The sequence below is a fragment of the Bos grunniens genome, chromosome 2 (assembly GCF_055505025.1).
Source record: "Bos grunniens cultivar Pamir isolate PY7600 chromosome 2, Bosgru_T2T1.0, whole genome shotgun sequence".
Classification (NCBI taxonomy): domain Eukaryota; kingdom Metazoa; phylum Chordata; class Mammalia; order Artiodactyla; family Bovidae; genus Bos; species Bos grunniens.
Window position 1 is genome coordinate 118,973,077 of NC_141166.1, and position 17,493 is coordinate 118,990,569.

General features: G+C 38.0%; 1 protein-coding gene across 8 annotated transcripts in view; it reads right to left on the reverse strand.

Annotated features, from left to right (window-relative positions):
• The window catches only part of CCDC141 (coiled-coil domain containing 141), a 225,572-nt gene that overhangs the window by 83,299 nt on the left and 124,780 nt on the right, over positions 1 to 17,493 (reverse strand). For 7 of the 8 annotated variants that reach the window (XR_015148410.1, XM_086360957.1, XM_086360952.1 and 4 more), the window contains one exon: positions 12,687 to 12,881. The exons of the other annotated variant lie outside the window; for it this stretch is intronic. Coding sequence is in view for 6 of the 7 variants with exons in the window: in XM_086360957.1 (XP_086217083.1) it covers positions 12,687 to 12,881 (195 nt within the window). In the remaining variant the exon portion in view is untranslated. The remainder of the gene's footprint in view (positions 1 to 12,686; positions 12,882 to 17,493) is intronic. 8 annotated transcript variants of the gene reach the window in all.

Below are 17,493 nucleotides of genomic sequence, written 5' to 3' on the forward strand. Positions count from 1 at the left end.
TTGCCTACAAGTTGAACTCCATTCTATCTTAAAATTAAGCCATTATAATCTTAACACATACCACGTTTGTCATTGTGCTGAGGATTAAAGGAAAATATGAAAGTTAACAAGGGGTTGATGGCGGAAGTGTAGTAAGTACTTGAAAAATATTTGCTGGTTCTTTAAATCTTGATTGATCAGACACATCTTTGAAAAACCACTAAGAAGAGCATAGCCACCTGCTGCCTGTTACTCACCCTGGGTGACTTTTTCTCCTCGTGGCCCCACTGAACAGCTGTTATTCTCAGATCCTTGGCCACTGGTCTCATCTTCATGGGAATTAGACTCTAAAGCCACTGGTACATTAAATGCATGTGTGACATGACTCCACCCCATTCCTAAAGGTTATCATAAAAGGATCATTTCCTAATGGCACAGAAATAAACTGAAGAGCTAAACATTCACTTGAAGGAGGAGGTGGTAGATCAAGGACCAGGATAATCCATTTGTTGTTGTTGTTTAACTTTGAATTAAAATAGCCAGGTTTTCTCCCAAAGCATTTTCTCAGAAAGATCAAAGTGCCAGGAAAGTATGTATGAATTGCTCTGTGTATCACACTTCACAGAACTATAGCAGTAGAAAGGAGGTGAGTGGTTGTTTTTCCTTCATGGCCCAACAAATATATTGACAAAAACCTCCTATATGCTGTAAGAGAGTTTATTCCTTATCCTTAATCCTAAATTAACCCTAATAGGGATAATCTATAAACACAAATACAGTTAAATTTCTTAATTTTAAGAGGAGAAGTATTTCAAGATAATACGTCTGTAATTGTCCGAATTATATGCAAAGCTCGTTTCTCTTATTCCCATGTAGAAAATGATCTGAGTATCATTGTTCTCACTTAAACTACCCCCAGAATAGAACCGAGTGCTTGTGTATTTACTAGATCTGTAAGGAACCTGATATACTGGATCCAGTCTGGAAAGAATCTCTCCGTTGCACACATGGTACAGAATGGGTTATTTCTGGCAAGAACAGTGTGACCTCCACGTAAATGCCTTTGGAATGAATATTTCACATTTAGTTTTTCTTTCCTTCACATCTCCCTTTTTCTTCAAACCTTTTGTGTGACGGTCAAACAGAAGTGTATGAGTAGGTTAGAATAAACAAGGATATAGGCACAAAGATAACATTTTCTCCCTCTGGGTTCTAGCTCTTTTTGACTATTTTATATGGTACCACTCAGTTCTTAAGAAGACAAGGAGGAGACGAATCATCTCTTTTGGCCCAGGCTTGGGAAAGAGTAAGGAGTTGCTTGGGCTGTGCTCTAAGATGCTAATAAATATCTTTCCTTTTTCCCTTGTTAAGCACAGGATCCAAAGCAGGCTGCACCAAATCAAACAGAGATGATATCAAGACTTGGCACATTGTAGTCATTTAAAAATATCTATGAGATTAATTATGTTGAGCAGGAACCATGAATCATCAGCATAATTCTTATATCATGCTGTTTCACAAAGATGTTTAATACTGTTTACTTCTTGACTAATCTGAAGAGAAATCAACATGAAAACAAACAAAACAAAATGAAGAAACACTTGCAGAACCCTGAACATTTCCTTTCATGAATCCAAAGGCTGGAGAATGAGTTTGGTTAGAACCTATATACAAAATTTAGCTTCTGATCAGAGCACTGAATTCCACTTGATCTGTAGAGATTCAATTTTCCTCTGCATTTAGTTAAAAAAAAAAAAAAAAAACCAAAGCGTCAGCATCTTTTCTTAAACATCACCCGAGATAACTTCTGGTGGGTCCCAGTTTGGCAAGCTAATTCCTCATTCAGGCCTTGTGCAAGCTTTCAAATGCCATGGAGGCCAGGGGCAACAAGGTGAGGTAATTGTCAGTTTCCCGTATTTGCTGCCTCCTACTGTTGCTCTGGCTTATTCCTTGCTCTTCAAGTTTGTTGCTGCTGGGCGAGGAACTTTACATATTGACCATTTCTTACTTTTTCTGAGATGAGTCCATCTTAGAGGTGTATAAACTAGACCCCAAAGTAGAACATTAGCAAGCTAGTCGATTTATAATTTATGGTTTTCTTTTTATCTAAATTGACCTAGATGGTTTTAGGATGATCTTGAGAATATTAACATTGAATACATCCATTTGTAATGTGCGAAGCACTTATTTTTTTCACTTATTCAACAAATATTTATTGAAATCTATGGCGCATGTACTCTGCTATGAGCGGCAGGTATGAAACTGAGCAAAAGCACTTGAGGCCGTGTTAGAATGGCAAGTGCAGTATTAAATGCACACACAAGGACAAATGATGACTAGCACATAGTGAGTGCCTGGCTGCTCTGTGCACTAGTCACGTATTAACTCATTTAGGTAAAGCAAAGACTCTTGTGAGATACGTATAATTATTATTTCTGTTTTACAGGTTAGAAAGCCAGATGCACAGAGAAGTTAAGTAACTGCCCTAGGTCATAGAGCTGACAAATGTCTGAGACTAGACTCATGCCCAGGCAGCCTGGCTCCAAAATCCATTATATCCTTTTACAAAAGTGTCATCCTAGCAAATGCTTCTAAGTATTCTCTTAATACCCAGCAATTTCATTTATTTATTTACACTCCAATTCTCCCCTGCAAAGATTCTCTACATTTATCACTGATATTAAAAACTTTCATTACTGAATATTCCCTGAAGTAGATAAGAATTGTTAGACCATTTTACAAAAGAGTAAACTCAAGTTCAAAATGTAAATTGATTCATCACATAGTCAACCGTTTATTCATTTATTCAATAAACTGTTTTGTACACTAGGTGGCAGACGAAGGTGATTAAGACAATCTATCTCTAAGGAGCACAGAGAAATACTATGGGAATAATAAGAAATAAGCAATTAATGCTGCCTGAAGACCTCTCAGAGGAGGTGATATGGGTGATGGCAAGTCTTCTTTTTTGATAGTTTATTTATTTTTTTATAATTGTTGAACTACCTCACTACTTCCTTCTCAGATATGACACAGACTGAACTTGACATTTGTGCTCCTGTGTATTAAAGTAATGAAGCTTTTCTCTTTCAGAATGATCTAATCTCAACTAACTTGGATCAAAACAATCTCTTATGAACAATGTAATATAGTTAGTTCGCCTTGAAGCTCCACATTTTCTAAGATTCTACTGCTTTTAATCATTCAAATAATTGTTTAGCATGTACTTACTACCTGGAAGACACTGTGCAGGGTGTCCTGGTGAACACAAAATTGACGTTTCCTACCCTGAAGGAAGTGTAGTTTAGCAAAGGGAAGTAAATCTATCCAGAAATATCTGTAATACCAGGAAGAATGTATTTACTGCCAATGGAGGAGATCAACAGTCTAAAATTATGCATACATCCATGCCTTAGAACTCGGTTGTTAGCAGTGCTGTGAAAGATATTCATGGGTGAATGGCAACAAAACTGAATGTCTCAATTATAAGCCTATTAAATATAGACTGAGTTGTGGGCTTTCATGAAAAATGTTAAGATGTTAAAGGTGTTCCTTGATTTTGATTAACTTTTCTATTTTAGATAGATATTTAATAATCATATGCTAATTGTTGTTTTTCAGTCACCCAGGGGTGTGCAACTCTTTGTGACCCCATGGACTGCAGCACGCCAGGCCTCCCTGTCCCTCATAGGGCGCATACGATAGAAACTTCATAGCCTGCTATTCAAGACCTCTTAACCCTTGCCTCTTCTACTCCTTGCCTCTCATTTCTCTCAGCTTATACCCTACACTCTTGGCAAAACAAATTACCTTAGGTTCCCCAAACATGGCACAGTGTTATACTGTGCAGCCTTCCCCAAATCCCTTCACGTCTAGTCTTCCAAATTTAGCTCACTGGTAGCTCCTCTGGAGAAGCCTTGCTTGACACTTTCCCTGGGTCAGGTTAAGGATCTCGTCTATGTTCCCTCTTGCCCTAGGGTTACTCCATCATGGCTTCTCCCACAGCACACAACACTTCTGCTTCCTTGTCTCTCCTCCAAGTGAGGCTGACGGGGTCTTGAAGAAAAGGATTTTATTTCTCACTGCTTTAGCTCAAGTATCCATATACTGCATGACAACACTGGGTTATACAGGGTACATAACATACTGAAGTGAAAGTGAAGTGAAGTCGCTCAGTCGCGTCCGACTCTTTGCAACCCCATGGACTGTAACCTGCCAGGTTCCTCCGTCCATGGGATTTTCCAGGCAAGAATACTGGAGTGGGTTGCCATTTCTAGCTGAATGCAAATGGGGAAGAAGGGAGGGAGTAAAAGGAAGTTGCTTTTCTAAGAGAAATGGAAGTTGTTCTGAAAGTGAGAAATCAGAGGTTGCTAAGAATTATGAAACCGAAAGCAATTACACTATTCTTGATGTCTAATGACAATTAGCTTAAGTTCTTGAATTCATTTCTATCACTTCAGCAAATTTCTTCTGAATAATATTTTTTTTTATTTTCTACTTGGATACATTTCTTCTTTTAATCTGTACCACACTGGACCATTTTAATTAATTGTTTCTCACATCTGGCCTAAAACATAACTATTTTGAAAAAGGTAGAACAGTGTGTATATAAATTTTTAAAAATTAACCAAACTCAGTGCTTAATTATTTGGCTTCTGTCTGAAACAATAATGCTGCTATAGGCAGTACTTTTTGTATTGCTGTAAATATCTTAAAACAGCAACATCATTCTTTAAAAAAAGATATCAACTTTTCAGCAGTGATGGCAGAAGCAGGAGAAGCTGTGAAAATTACTACATTTCAAAGTGTTTCCCGTGTGTTCCTCCAGTCACCCCAACTTTTGCTTCACCTGTGCCTTTAGGCTGATGACCCAAGAACCAGACCATTTGGCTTTGGCCTCAGTCTCCCCTGCTTTCTTTTCCCAATGAAATCATATGCTTGGGAATGGAAAGCATAGGAATGAAACTTTGTGACCCATCAGTCATGTTTTACAGCTTTAGGGTCAATCATCGTTGTCATATAAATACAGGCTTATACTATTCCACTCTTGAAAATGCATACTTATCTCTTTCTGGTTCAAACCACATTCCCTAACAATGATAAACAGATTTTGAGTGATCAATACACATTAACCACAGCTTCTTTTGTGAACATGCCAGAAATATAATCTGGCATGTTATTTCATGATAGGTAATCATTAAAGATGAAAATTTGAAGAGATCAAGATGAATTATAATAATAAGTGTTTTGTTTATGTTTCATGCCATGTCCTCATAACTCTTAGCAACATCTGGTAACCAGAGAAACTCTTGTCCAACAGCTATCATCCAATGTTGACAATCAACCCATACTTGTATTTGTTGTTGAGTAATTTAGCAAATAGCCTCACCAAATGCAGTAGCTAATTCTAAAATGATAAGGGAGTATCTCTGATTCTTGAGTTACATGACTCGGTCTCCATTTGAATCTGGTTATGAAAAACATCACTAGCACTTGTAAAATTTCAGAATACAAAATTGATACACATAAATCTGTTGCTTTTCTATACATTAGTGATGAACTATCAGAAAGAGAAAGCAAGAAAACAATCCCATTTAAAACTGTATCAAAAAGAATAAAATATAATACTTAGGAATAAACTTAACCAAGGAGGTGAAAGGCTATAATACAGAAGACTGAAAACTATGAAAATTGATGAAGGAAACTGAAGATGCTACAAAGAAATGGAAAGACATAATGTCTCCTTAGGTTGGAAGAATTAATATTATTAAAATATCCATACTACCCAAAGTAATCTACAGATTTAATGCAATCAAAGTACTCATTAAATTTTTCATAAAACTAGAACAAATAATCCTAAAATTTATATGAAACCACAAAGACACTGAATTGCCAAAGCAATCTTGAGGGAAAAAAAAAAGAATAAAGCTAGAAATATCATGCTCCCTGACTTTAGACTATATATTACAAAGCTACAATAATCAAAATAGCATGGTACTAGCATAAAAACAGATAAATAGAACAATGGAACAGAACAGGGAGCCCAGAAATAAACCCACACACCAAGGTCAATTAATCTACACCAATGGAGATAAGAATATACAGTGGATAAAAGATAGTCTCTTCATTAAGTAGTGCTGGGAAAACTAAACAGCTACATGTAAAGGAATGAGATTAGAACATTTCCTCATACCATATACAAAAATAAATCCCAAATGGATTAAAGATGACCTAAAGGTATCACCTGAGACTTTAAAATTCCTGCAAGAGAACACAGGCAGAACACTCTTTGACATAAATCATAGCAACATATCTATATATATTTGTATTGGTCTCCTAAGACAAAGGAAACAAAAGCAAAAGTAAACAAATTGGGGCCTAATTAAGCTTAAAAAGTTTAACACAGCAAAGGAGACCATTGACAAAATAAAAAGAAAACTTACTGAATGAGAGAAAATATTTAGGAATTATATGATTGATAAGAGGTTAATATATAACGTGTAATCAGCTGATATGTCAATATAAAAAACTGACAATAAATGGGCAAAAGATCTGAATCTACATTTTTTCCAAAGAAGGCATGCAGATGGCCAACAGACACATGAAAGATGCTCAACATCACTAATCATGAGAGATGAAAATCAAAACTACAATGAGATATCACCTCACACCTGTTAGAATGGCCATAATCAAAAAGGTCACAAATAACAAATACTGGTGAGGATGTAGAGAAAAGGGAACCCTTGTGCACTGTCGGTGGGAAAGCAAACTAGTGCAATCACTACGAAAAACCATATGGAGAGTCTTCAGAAAAACTAAAAACAGAACTGTCATCTGATCTAGCAATCCACTGGGTATATAGTCAAAGAAAATGAAAACATTATTTTGAAAACCCTAAGTTCACAGCAGCATTATTTACAATAGCCAAGATATAGAAGCAATCTAAATGTCCATGAACAGCTGAATGAAACAAGAAGACGTGGTGTGTAAACACATATTATATACTCAGTCAAAAAAAGAATGAAATTCTGCATTTACATTAATGTGGATAGCCCCAGAGAGTACTATCCTTAGTAAAATAAGTCAGTGAAAGATAAATACTCTGTATTATCACTTATATGTGAAATCTAAAATATTAAGCAAAGGAATGTATACAACAAAACAGAAACACACTCATAGACACAGAGAAAAAAACCAGTGGTTACCAGTGGAGAGACAGAGGGGGAAGCATAGGACAGGATATGAGATTAAGAGATACAAGCTACCATGTATAAAACAGATAAGCAACAAAGATATATTGTATAGCACAGGGAAATAAAGTCATGTTTTGTAATAAGTTTAAATGTAGTATAATCTACAAGCCTTTTGATGAAAGTGAAAGAGGAGAGTGAAAAAGTTGGCTTAAAGCTCAACATTCAGAAAACTAAGATCATGGCATCTGGTCCCATCACTTCATGGCAAATAGATGGGGAAATAGTGGAAACAGTGTCTGACTTTATTTTGGGGGGCTCCAAAATCACTACAGATGGTGATTGCAGCCATGAAATTAAAAGACACTTACTCCTTGGAAGGAAAGTTATGACCAACCTAGACAGCATATTGAAAAGCAGAGACATTACTTTGCCAACAAAGGTCCATCTAGTCAAGGCTATGGTTTTTCCAGTGGTCATGTATGGATGTGAGAGTTGGACTGTGAAGAATGCTGAGCACCGAAGAATTGATGCTTTTCAACTGTGGTGCTGGAGAAGACTCTTGAGAGTCCCTTGGACTGCAAGGAGATCCAACCAGTCCATTCTAAAGGAGATCAGTCCTGGGTGTTCATTGGAAGGAATGATGCTAAAGCTGAAACTCCAGTACGTTGGCCACCTCATGCCAAGAGTTGACCCATTGGAAAAGACTCTGATGCTGGGAGGGGTTGGGGGCAGGAGGAGAAGGGGACGACAGAGGTTGAGAAGGTTGGATGGCATCATGGACTCGATGGACATGACTTTTAGTAAACTCCGGGAGTTGGTGATGGACAGGGAGGCCTGGTGCGCTGCGATTCATGGGGTTGCAAAGAGGTGGACACAACTGAGCAACTGAACTGAACTGAATCTACAAAAAGATTGAATCATTGTGTTGTATACTTGAAAATAACATAACATTACTATAATAGTGGCTCTGTGGTAGAATCTGCCTGCAATGCAGGAGATGCAAGTTTGATCCCTGGGTTGGGAAGATTCCCTGGAGAAGGGAATGGCAACCTACTCCCATATTCTTGCCTAGGAAATCCCATGGAGGGAGAAGCCTGGTAAGCTACAGTCCATAGACTGGGTTGCAAAAGAGTCGCGCACGACTTAGCAACTAAACAACAAGCATAATTTTAAAAAAGGAAAAAGAAAAGCACCAGTAGCAACACTATTGCTATGGGCCTGTGTGCCAACATTGCCACCTATTGCTCTTTCCAGGCACAAACCAGCACACCTCAAACCAAAGACCAGAGACATTCTCTAGGTAAGAAACACTCTGGAGCCTTGGGTAATCATTGACCCCCTGCAGGATTAACAGGAAATCAATGTCACTCCTGAAGCTGCAGAGTAAAGGTAATGGGGCACTCTTACTAATGTGGACGATTAGGTGGTGATTATACTTAACTGAATTTCACAAGTTGGGGTTACGTTGGCTACAGACTTTTTGCATGTTTTATTCTCTGCTATAGTCCCGGCATTTAGAACAGAGCATGACACACAGTAGCTGGTCAATAAATATTTATTAAATAAATGAATCCCTAAAGAAAAAGGGTAATTGTTCTCATAAATTTGCCACCCTACCTATTTAGCAACTTAAATTTGAAAAGACTTTGTGACTTTTCTCTAGTAAATAAGAACATCCCTAGATATGGATAGAATTGGTAGAGAGAGGGACAGATGACAAGAGGAGGAAAGAAGAGGAAAAGAGGGGGTTTCCTGATGATTGCAACATAATATACCAGATACACATGATAAAAACCTGGATGAAAAAAGAATAAATATGACATGGAAAACTTACTAGGAATAGTCCATTCTACAGATGAGATTATGACATTCATTCCTTTTTAACAAAATTCAAACAACTTAAAGGTTATTTTAAAAATCGTATATTTTGCTTTTTACTGAGCAAAATACTCAAGCTGTCACATTCACTAATTGATATACTACCTATGGCACTAACATTTTTTCACACTGGTAGTTGACACAGAAGTTAAAGAATATTGGCTTAGCTTTAACAAACTTGGAACAAGAGGTTGCTTGCTAAAAGATGATTTCACTTATCAAGCATGAAACTGGTTCTCGAGATAAAGTGAAAAGTGAAAGTCAAAGTTGCTCAGTCCTGACTCTTTGCAACCCCAAGGACTAAACAGTCCATGGAATTCTCCAGGCCAGAATACTAGAGTGGGTAGCTGTTCCCTTCTCCAGGGGATCTTCCCAACCCAGGGATTGAACCCAGGTCTCCCGCATTGCAGCTGGATTCTTTACCAGCTGAGCCACCCAAGTTTCTTCTTCTTCTTCTTCTTCTTCTTCTTTTTTTTTTAAGCCCTGATGTCCTGTTTTTTTCACAGTGCCAATACCCAGATTTGCATATGAGGGGCAAATCCCCACTGCTTCTATCCATCTTACTGTGTGTAAGTAAGATGGATACTTACTCTGACTCTGGCCCCTCTTTACCTGGGCTATTCTCAGTGTTGGATTTGCAACCTCCAGGGTTGAGGAAATGTCCTCCCCTGAGACAAAGAGCAGGGTTGCTTACTGTTTGTTACAAAACAGCTAATTCCCCAAGTTTAGGATTCTTCCCTGCAGTGATGCCCTCATTCAGAGGGCCCCATCTGCATTGCCTCTGGAGGAGAAACAGGGATTTGGGGAACTGATGTGACCTCTGACACTCTGGTTACTGCTTTGGCTTTGAGTAGTGAAGTCTTTCAAAACTGATTCAGAAGTCACAGAGTCTTCTGTGAGCATCCATGAACTGTGGCAAGCAAAGATGTTAGTTAGAAAGTTGTGTAAAAAGCCTCAGACTCCTCCCGGCTGTTGGCAGCATGGCTTCATTAAGGATGTAGACAACCACAATCAAAAAACCCTGGCCCACTCAAGGCACAATGAAGTGAATTTTCAGAAGGAAAGCTCAATGCTTCAGAGATAAATTGATGATGTAAAATGAAAATATAACTGTAATAGTGAAAACAAAACTTTCAGACTAGAAAAAAATATTTTAAGGGATTTAAAAATTATAATAATGTCTTAAATCCAGTGCTTTATTGTAACTAGGATTATTTATGAGTGCTATGCCCAAAAATAGGGTAAAGTAGTAAGAGTTTTATAGAATTTGGAGGCTCGACAATATAAATCAGAAAGAAAAATACCATTTACGAGTCTCGAGTTTCTTTCTTTAATTTAAATGGATTTACTCACTATATTATTTCATCTTAGAAGCTGGGGCCTACCACATGCCTGTGCTCAGTGGTGTCTGAATCTTTGTGACCCTACAGCCAGGCTCCTCTGTCCAGGGATTTTCCAGGCAAGAATACTGTAGTGGGTTGCTGTTTCCTACTCCAGGGTATCTTCCCAACCCAGGGATCGAACCCACGTCTCTTTTGCCTCCTACATTGGCAGGTGGATTATTTATCACTGTGCCACCTGGGAAGCTCATGCATTATTTAACCATTTATTGCTTATTAATAATATGGTAAATAATTCATTTCAAGAATCATGATTTAAACGTCCACTTTCTAAATTCCAGCTTCTATTTTTGCTAAGGTAAAAATTTCCATCATCTTTCAAACTGAATCCTTAGATTTGGAGTTGAAAATTATTTTCCTGATGTTTTGAGAAGGGAGAAGGAATTCTACACCTAAGCACCACTTGGCCGTAGAGAATTCCATAGTATGGATAAACTTGGTATGGATAAGTCCCGATTGAACTAATTATAACTTGAATGCTGTGGCATTCAAATGATGAAATGGGATCTAGAAGTCAAGTCTTTGGGGTTAAGAAATAGGATTTGTTAGGATTCGACCTGAATTACTGTATAAGCTTGAGAAAGTAACCACTCTATTCTTCAATTATTTAAACATTACTATTGCAAAAGATATCATTCCTTCTTATTCAAGACCCAGGAATAAGGTAAGATGAAACATTTCCTTGTCAAGTTACCAGATAATGAGAGCAGAGAAAGCAAGAGTAAGAGAGTGAGAATGAGACAGAGAGAAACTCTACTTTTTGCAGGACTATAAAGTATAGGGCCTGTGCTGAAACTTCATCTCACTGTAACCCAATGTTCTATAATTCTTTTCCTTAGAAACAGCATTAATTAAATGGCAGATGACCAACTCATTTCGTAGAATAAGAGTATAATTTGTAGAATAAGAAATTTAAAAATCTCTTATTCAAAAATAGGACTGTTGAAAAGAAGTTAAACCAGCACTTATCATTTACTTAGCTCAACAGCTCCAGAAAATATGTCTGTTTCTTCTCTTAAAACAAAGAAATCCAAAGCAACAAATAATTTGACAAATATTTCTTTAACATGTTGTCCCTACCATAATCCTAGCACCTCTATTTTGGAACTTTACTATGCATGCTTTCTATGTTTCCTACTAGTAAACAAACTTAAAATTAAGTAACAATTTTCATATCTACCAGGACATTGTATTCAGTTTGTTGATGTCAGGCCCTTAAATCACAATATATCTAGCTTTTGGGGTTCCCCATTCATTTCCTGCCATACTGACCAGTTTTAAAAACAACAGTGAAATTTAAGCTTTAATTCTAATAAGGCAATTTGAAGGTATATGTTCATTGAGAAAGGCAGAGAATTTTTCAAAAAATATTGCCATCTTCAGATACTTAAGTGACATGAGCACATGAACATTACCACTCAGAGCCACCAGCTACAATCAATTTTAAAAGACTCAAACAAGAGAAATAATATTTCTTCCACTCAAAAAGGCCTGGAAAGAATCTAAGACAATATTTTCCTTTGGCTGATTTGCAAAGGAATAGAGGATAAATTAGGACTTTGGGATTAACACATACACACTATTATATATAAAACAGATAACCAATAAGGACCTACTGTATAACACAGGTAATTATACTCAGTATTTTTTAATAACCTCTAAGGGAAAAGAATCTTAAAAAAAAAGATATATATGTATGTATAACTGAATCACTTTGCTGTACAACTGAAAGTAACACAGCAGTGTAAATCAACTATACTCCAATCTAAGACAAACCAAGGCAGGGCAGTCAAGCAGAACTCTATGATTTGCATGCCAAAAGCCTGCAATATTTGTGTATCATTGTGTAATAAATGAAAGAGGATTTTAAAAACGGGAAGACTTTTTTGTTAACAGTTTCAGGGTTTTATTTTTTTTAACCTTGCTATATTTTATAATTCCCTTCCTCCAGGAGAAACACTGACGTGTTGGCACACAGGTGTCCACTTCAAACAGACCAATGAGAGCACGGAGATAAAATTCTCCCTGATCTTTTTAAGTGACGCTTTACATGTCAAAGCACAGAGTCTCTTAGTTTTAGTTACGGAGGGGAATAAAAGCTCCTTTTTGCTGCTGTCACCTCTGAAACTCTATGTGGACCCGAGACTTCTGTGATGTGCGCCAGCCTGCTGACGTAATAGATCTCATACTGGTTTGCTCTGATGACCTGAAACGACCAACTTCACCTCACACTCACCTTGTTTGCACTGTTAAAAAACTCATTTGCCTTTTTTAACCAGCTTTTCCTTTCCTCCATGAGCTGACCAAACTCCTCTTGAAGCTGATTCAGTTTCTGGTTAGAGAGCTGTAAGTGTTCGCTCTGCACATGCTCCTTGGAGAGGAGAAGCCCCAGCGCCTCATTCTTCAGCGTCTCGACCACAGCATTCCATTCCTGTTAAGAGAGCACTCTTCAGTTGCTTTCACACATAAAATAAACGGCAATCTTGGGTAAGGCCCAGAGGACAGCGGGATGTGTTGAATGTATAAGAAACCTGTCATTATTTTCAGATCATAAAGCAGTAAATGCTGCATTCTAGGTTTGAGTACCACAACATGGTAGGTTAAAAAGAGACACAGAAAAGAAGCTTAAAAAAAAAGAGGGTTGATAGTAGAAAGGGGCAGGTCAACTGAGATGTGTGAGTGATGGAGGGTCTGCTGCTGCTGCTACTAAGTCGCTTCAGTCGTGTCCGACTCTGTGTGACCCCATAGATGGCAGCCCACCAGGCTCCGCCGTCCCTGGGATTCTCTAGGCAAGAACACTGGAGTGGGTTGCCATTTCCTTCTCCAATGCATTAAAGTGGAAAGTGAAAGTGAAGTCGCTCAGTCGCGACCGACTCTCCATGACCCCATGGACTGCAGCCCACCAGGCTCCTCCGCCCATGGGATTTTCCAGGCAAGAGTACTGGAGTGGGGTGCCATCGTCTTCTACGTGATGGAGGGTCTAGTTGCCCTGAATTCAGGTCACCTGCCATTTCCCTTAACACTATCTGAAAATATACCCCAAATATGGTCATTTTTTGGTATACCAGCGTTTTTAAATCTCTAACTCATTTTTACCTTTTATTCACTTGAGTAGTATAAGGACCTCTCTCTCCCACAGTTCAGTCTCCTTGGCAATGTAGGCGAATATGCACAAGAAAGGAAGGGAAGGCTCATAATTTATGGCTATTGTTTGTGCATCTGCCTATACTTAGAACTGAAATCAAGATCTGTTCTTTTCCACAAAGTTAATAGCTGTTATTGTGCAGTACTCTCTCCTTCCCGACCCTGGCTTCACCTCTCAATGTTTCATGATCAATGATTTATAAACATTTCAAAAAGCGAAAAGAGGCAGTTTTCTACTTTCTACTGCATGAGGGTGAAAAACACTAAAGGTAAAACAGTATACAGAGAAGAAAGAAAATAAAGAGTTGAAGTACACCAAAATATTAACATTCAATCTATTAGAAGGGAAATTCAAATTTCTTGCAAAAGAACTGAAGCCATATCTAGTTTCATAGAATAATGCTTATCTCCAACATAGGAGTCTTGTCAGTGAATTTTCTGGTACCCATGTCAGCTGAGACTGAGCTGTAAGCATAGGCTGTTTGCTAAGGCATCCAAAATTAGCACTGAATTTTAAAAACCACAGTCTGACTCTATCCTGGCTAGCTCCGCAGTGCAAAATGTCCTGTTAATAAATTACACTTGTTATATTATATTGTATAAAACATAATTTTAGTGCAATTTACCACTATTATTTTCATTCATTTCACATGACAGCAAAATACTGTGTACCTGGGACCATGCTAGGAATATAAAGAAAAATTAAAATGTAGTTCTTTCCTTTAACAATACATAAACTGCTGTTTTATGTGATATTACATATACTTAACATTATTAAATATATGCTGGTTCTACAAACACACAAATATACATACACAAAATTGTAGTATTTCAAATCACAGTTGGTAGAAGTTGGAAATAGAAATTGTGCATATTATTTTATGGACTCCATATAACCTCTTCTAATAACGGTGCAAGAGAAAAATATTTTGATTAATGGATGCAAGAATAAGTACTGCAAATTAACAGAATGGCAATTTTTTGACTACCAATTATAAGGTATGGTTTGTAATATTAACCTTCACAAACTTAGGTTACACGCTATTATTTTCCTAGTATTTAAACAGGCTCAAAGGAGTATGTTATTCAAGGTTATGTATCCAATAAGTGGTAGAACTAGGACTATTCATAGGTCTGCATACGATGCTACATTCCAGGGAATTGAGGGGAAGGAGACTTCAGAATCTCCAAATTTCTCAGTGAGTACAAAAGGACCACTCTTAGGCATGAAGATGGGCTACATGAGTTCTCAAAACTCTCCTTCTTTTAAGAGCTATCTGTCCCCACTTAAGGACTGCTAATATGTGCCATGACATTATTTTGTAAAGCACTGTAAATATCCCTACCACTTAAAAACAATGATCTTAACCTTACTGGGAAAAGCAAATATTTCTAAAGCAGTTAGCATAATTTTGATCACATAATAGGCACTCACTAAATATTGGTCCCACGTTTTTGCCCATCAATTTTACCATGGTTCATTAATGCCCTAAAATTTTTCATTATTTATGGGAATTCCTGTTTCCTAGTTCCAATATAACAATAGTAGAGGCTTTCTCCAAATGTTATTGGTCAGTGTTGTGTATTGGTCAATAACATGAGGTAAACAAAATAAAGCACGTTTCTTTACTGTAACACTTCTCGGTACTTTTACAAGGTTAACTTGCATTGCCCATCAACAGAAAATTGGATTCAAGATTTACTGAGCATGGCCCCACCATCAGAACAAGACCCAGGTTCCCCCTCAGTCAGTTTCTCCTATCAGGAAGCTTCCATAAGCCTCTTATCCTTCTCCATCCGAGGGCAGCCAGAATGAAAACCACAATCACAGAAAACTAACCAATCTGATCACAAGGACAACAGCCTTGTCTAACTCAATGAAACTATGAGCCATGCCATGTAGGGCCACCCAAGATGGATGGGCCACGGTGGAGAGTTCTAACAAAATGTGGTCCACTGGAGAAGGGAATGGCTTAACCACTTCAGTAGTCTTGCCTTGAGAACCCCATGAACAACAATGAAGAGGCAAAAAGATAGGACACTGAAAGATGAACTCCCCAGGTCGGTAGGTGCCCAATATGCTACTGGAGATCAGTGGAGAAGTAACTTCAGAAAGAAGGTAGAGACAGAGTCAAAGCAAAAACAAAAACCAGTTGTGGATGCAACTGGTGATGGAAGTAAAATCCAATGCTGTAAAGAGCAATACTGCATAGGAACTTAGAATGTTAGGTCCCTGAATTAAGGCAAATTGGAAGTGGTCAAAGAGGAGATGGCAAGAGTGAACACCGACATTTTAGGAATCAGCAAACTAAAATGGACTGGAATGGTTGAATTTAACTCAGATGACCATTATATCTACTACTGCGGGCAAGAATCCCTTACAAGAAATGGAGTAGCCATCATAGTCAACAAAAGAGTCTGAAATGCATTACTTGGTTGCAATCTCAAAAATGACAGAATGATCTCTGTTCATTTCCAAGGCAAACCATTCAATATCACAGTAATTCAAGTCTATGCCCTGACCAGTAATGATGAAGAAGCTGAAGTTGAACGGTTCTATGAAGACCTACAAGACCTTCTAGAACTAACACCCAAAAAAGATGTCCCTTTCATTATAGGGGACTGGAATGCAAAAGTAGGAAGTCAAGAAACACCTGGAGTAACAGGCAAATTTGGCCTTGGAGTACAGAATGAAGCAGGGCAAAGGCTAATAGAGTTTTGCCAAGAGAACACACTGGTCATAGCAAAGACCCTCTTTCACCAACATAAGAGAAGACTCTACACATGGACATCACCAGATGGTCAACACCAAAATCAAACTGATTATATTCTTTGCAGCCAAAGAAGGAGAAGCTCTATATAATCAGCAAAAACAAGACCGGGAGCTGACTGTGGCTCAGATCATGAACTCCTTATTGGCAAATTCAGACTTAAATTGAAGAAAGTAGGGAAAACCACTAGACCACTCAGGTATGACCTAAATCAAATCCCTTACAATTATACAGTAAAGGTTAGTCACTCAGTCGTGCCCAACTCTTTGTGACCCCATGGACTTCAGCCCTCTAGGCTCCTCTGTCCTTGGGACTTTCCAGGCAAGAATGCTGGAGTGGGTTGCCATTTCCTTCTCCAGGGGATCCTCCTTACCCAGGGATTGAACACAGGTCTCCTGCACTGCAGGCAGATTCTTTACTGACTGAGCTACAAGGGAAGCCGATTATACAGTGGTAGTGACAAATAGATTCAAGGAATTAGATTTGATAGGCAGTGTCTGGAGAATTATGGACAGAGGTTTGTGACAATGTGCAGGAGGCAGGGATCAAGACCATCCCCAAGAAAAAGAAATGCAAAAAATCAAAATGGCTGTCTGAGGAGGCCTTATAAATAGTTGTGAAAAGAAGAGAAGTGAAAAGCAAAGGAGGAAAGGAAAGATATACCCATTTGAATTTAGAGTTTCAAAGAATAGCAAGGAGAGAAAAGAAAGCCTTCCTCAGTGATCAATGCAAAGAAATAGAGGAAAACAATAGAATGGGAAATACTAGAGATCTCTTCAAGAAAATTAGGGATACCAAGGGAACACTTAATGCAAAGACTGGCTCAATGAAGGACAGAAATGGTATGGACTTAACAGAAGCGGAATATTAAGAAGAAGTGGCAAGAAGAAAAACTATGCAAAAAAGATGTTCCTGACCCAGATAATCACGATGGTATGATCACTCACCTAGAGCCAAACATTCTGGAATGTGAAGTCAAGTGGCCTTAGGAAGCATCACTATGAACAAAGATAGTGGAGGTGATGAAATTCCAGTTGAGTTATTTCAAATCCTAAAAGATGATGCTGTGAAAGTGCTGCACTCAGTATGCCAGCAAATTTGGAAAACTCAGCCATGGACACAAGACTG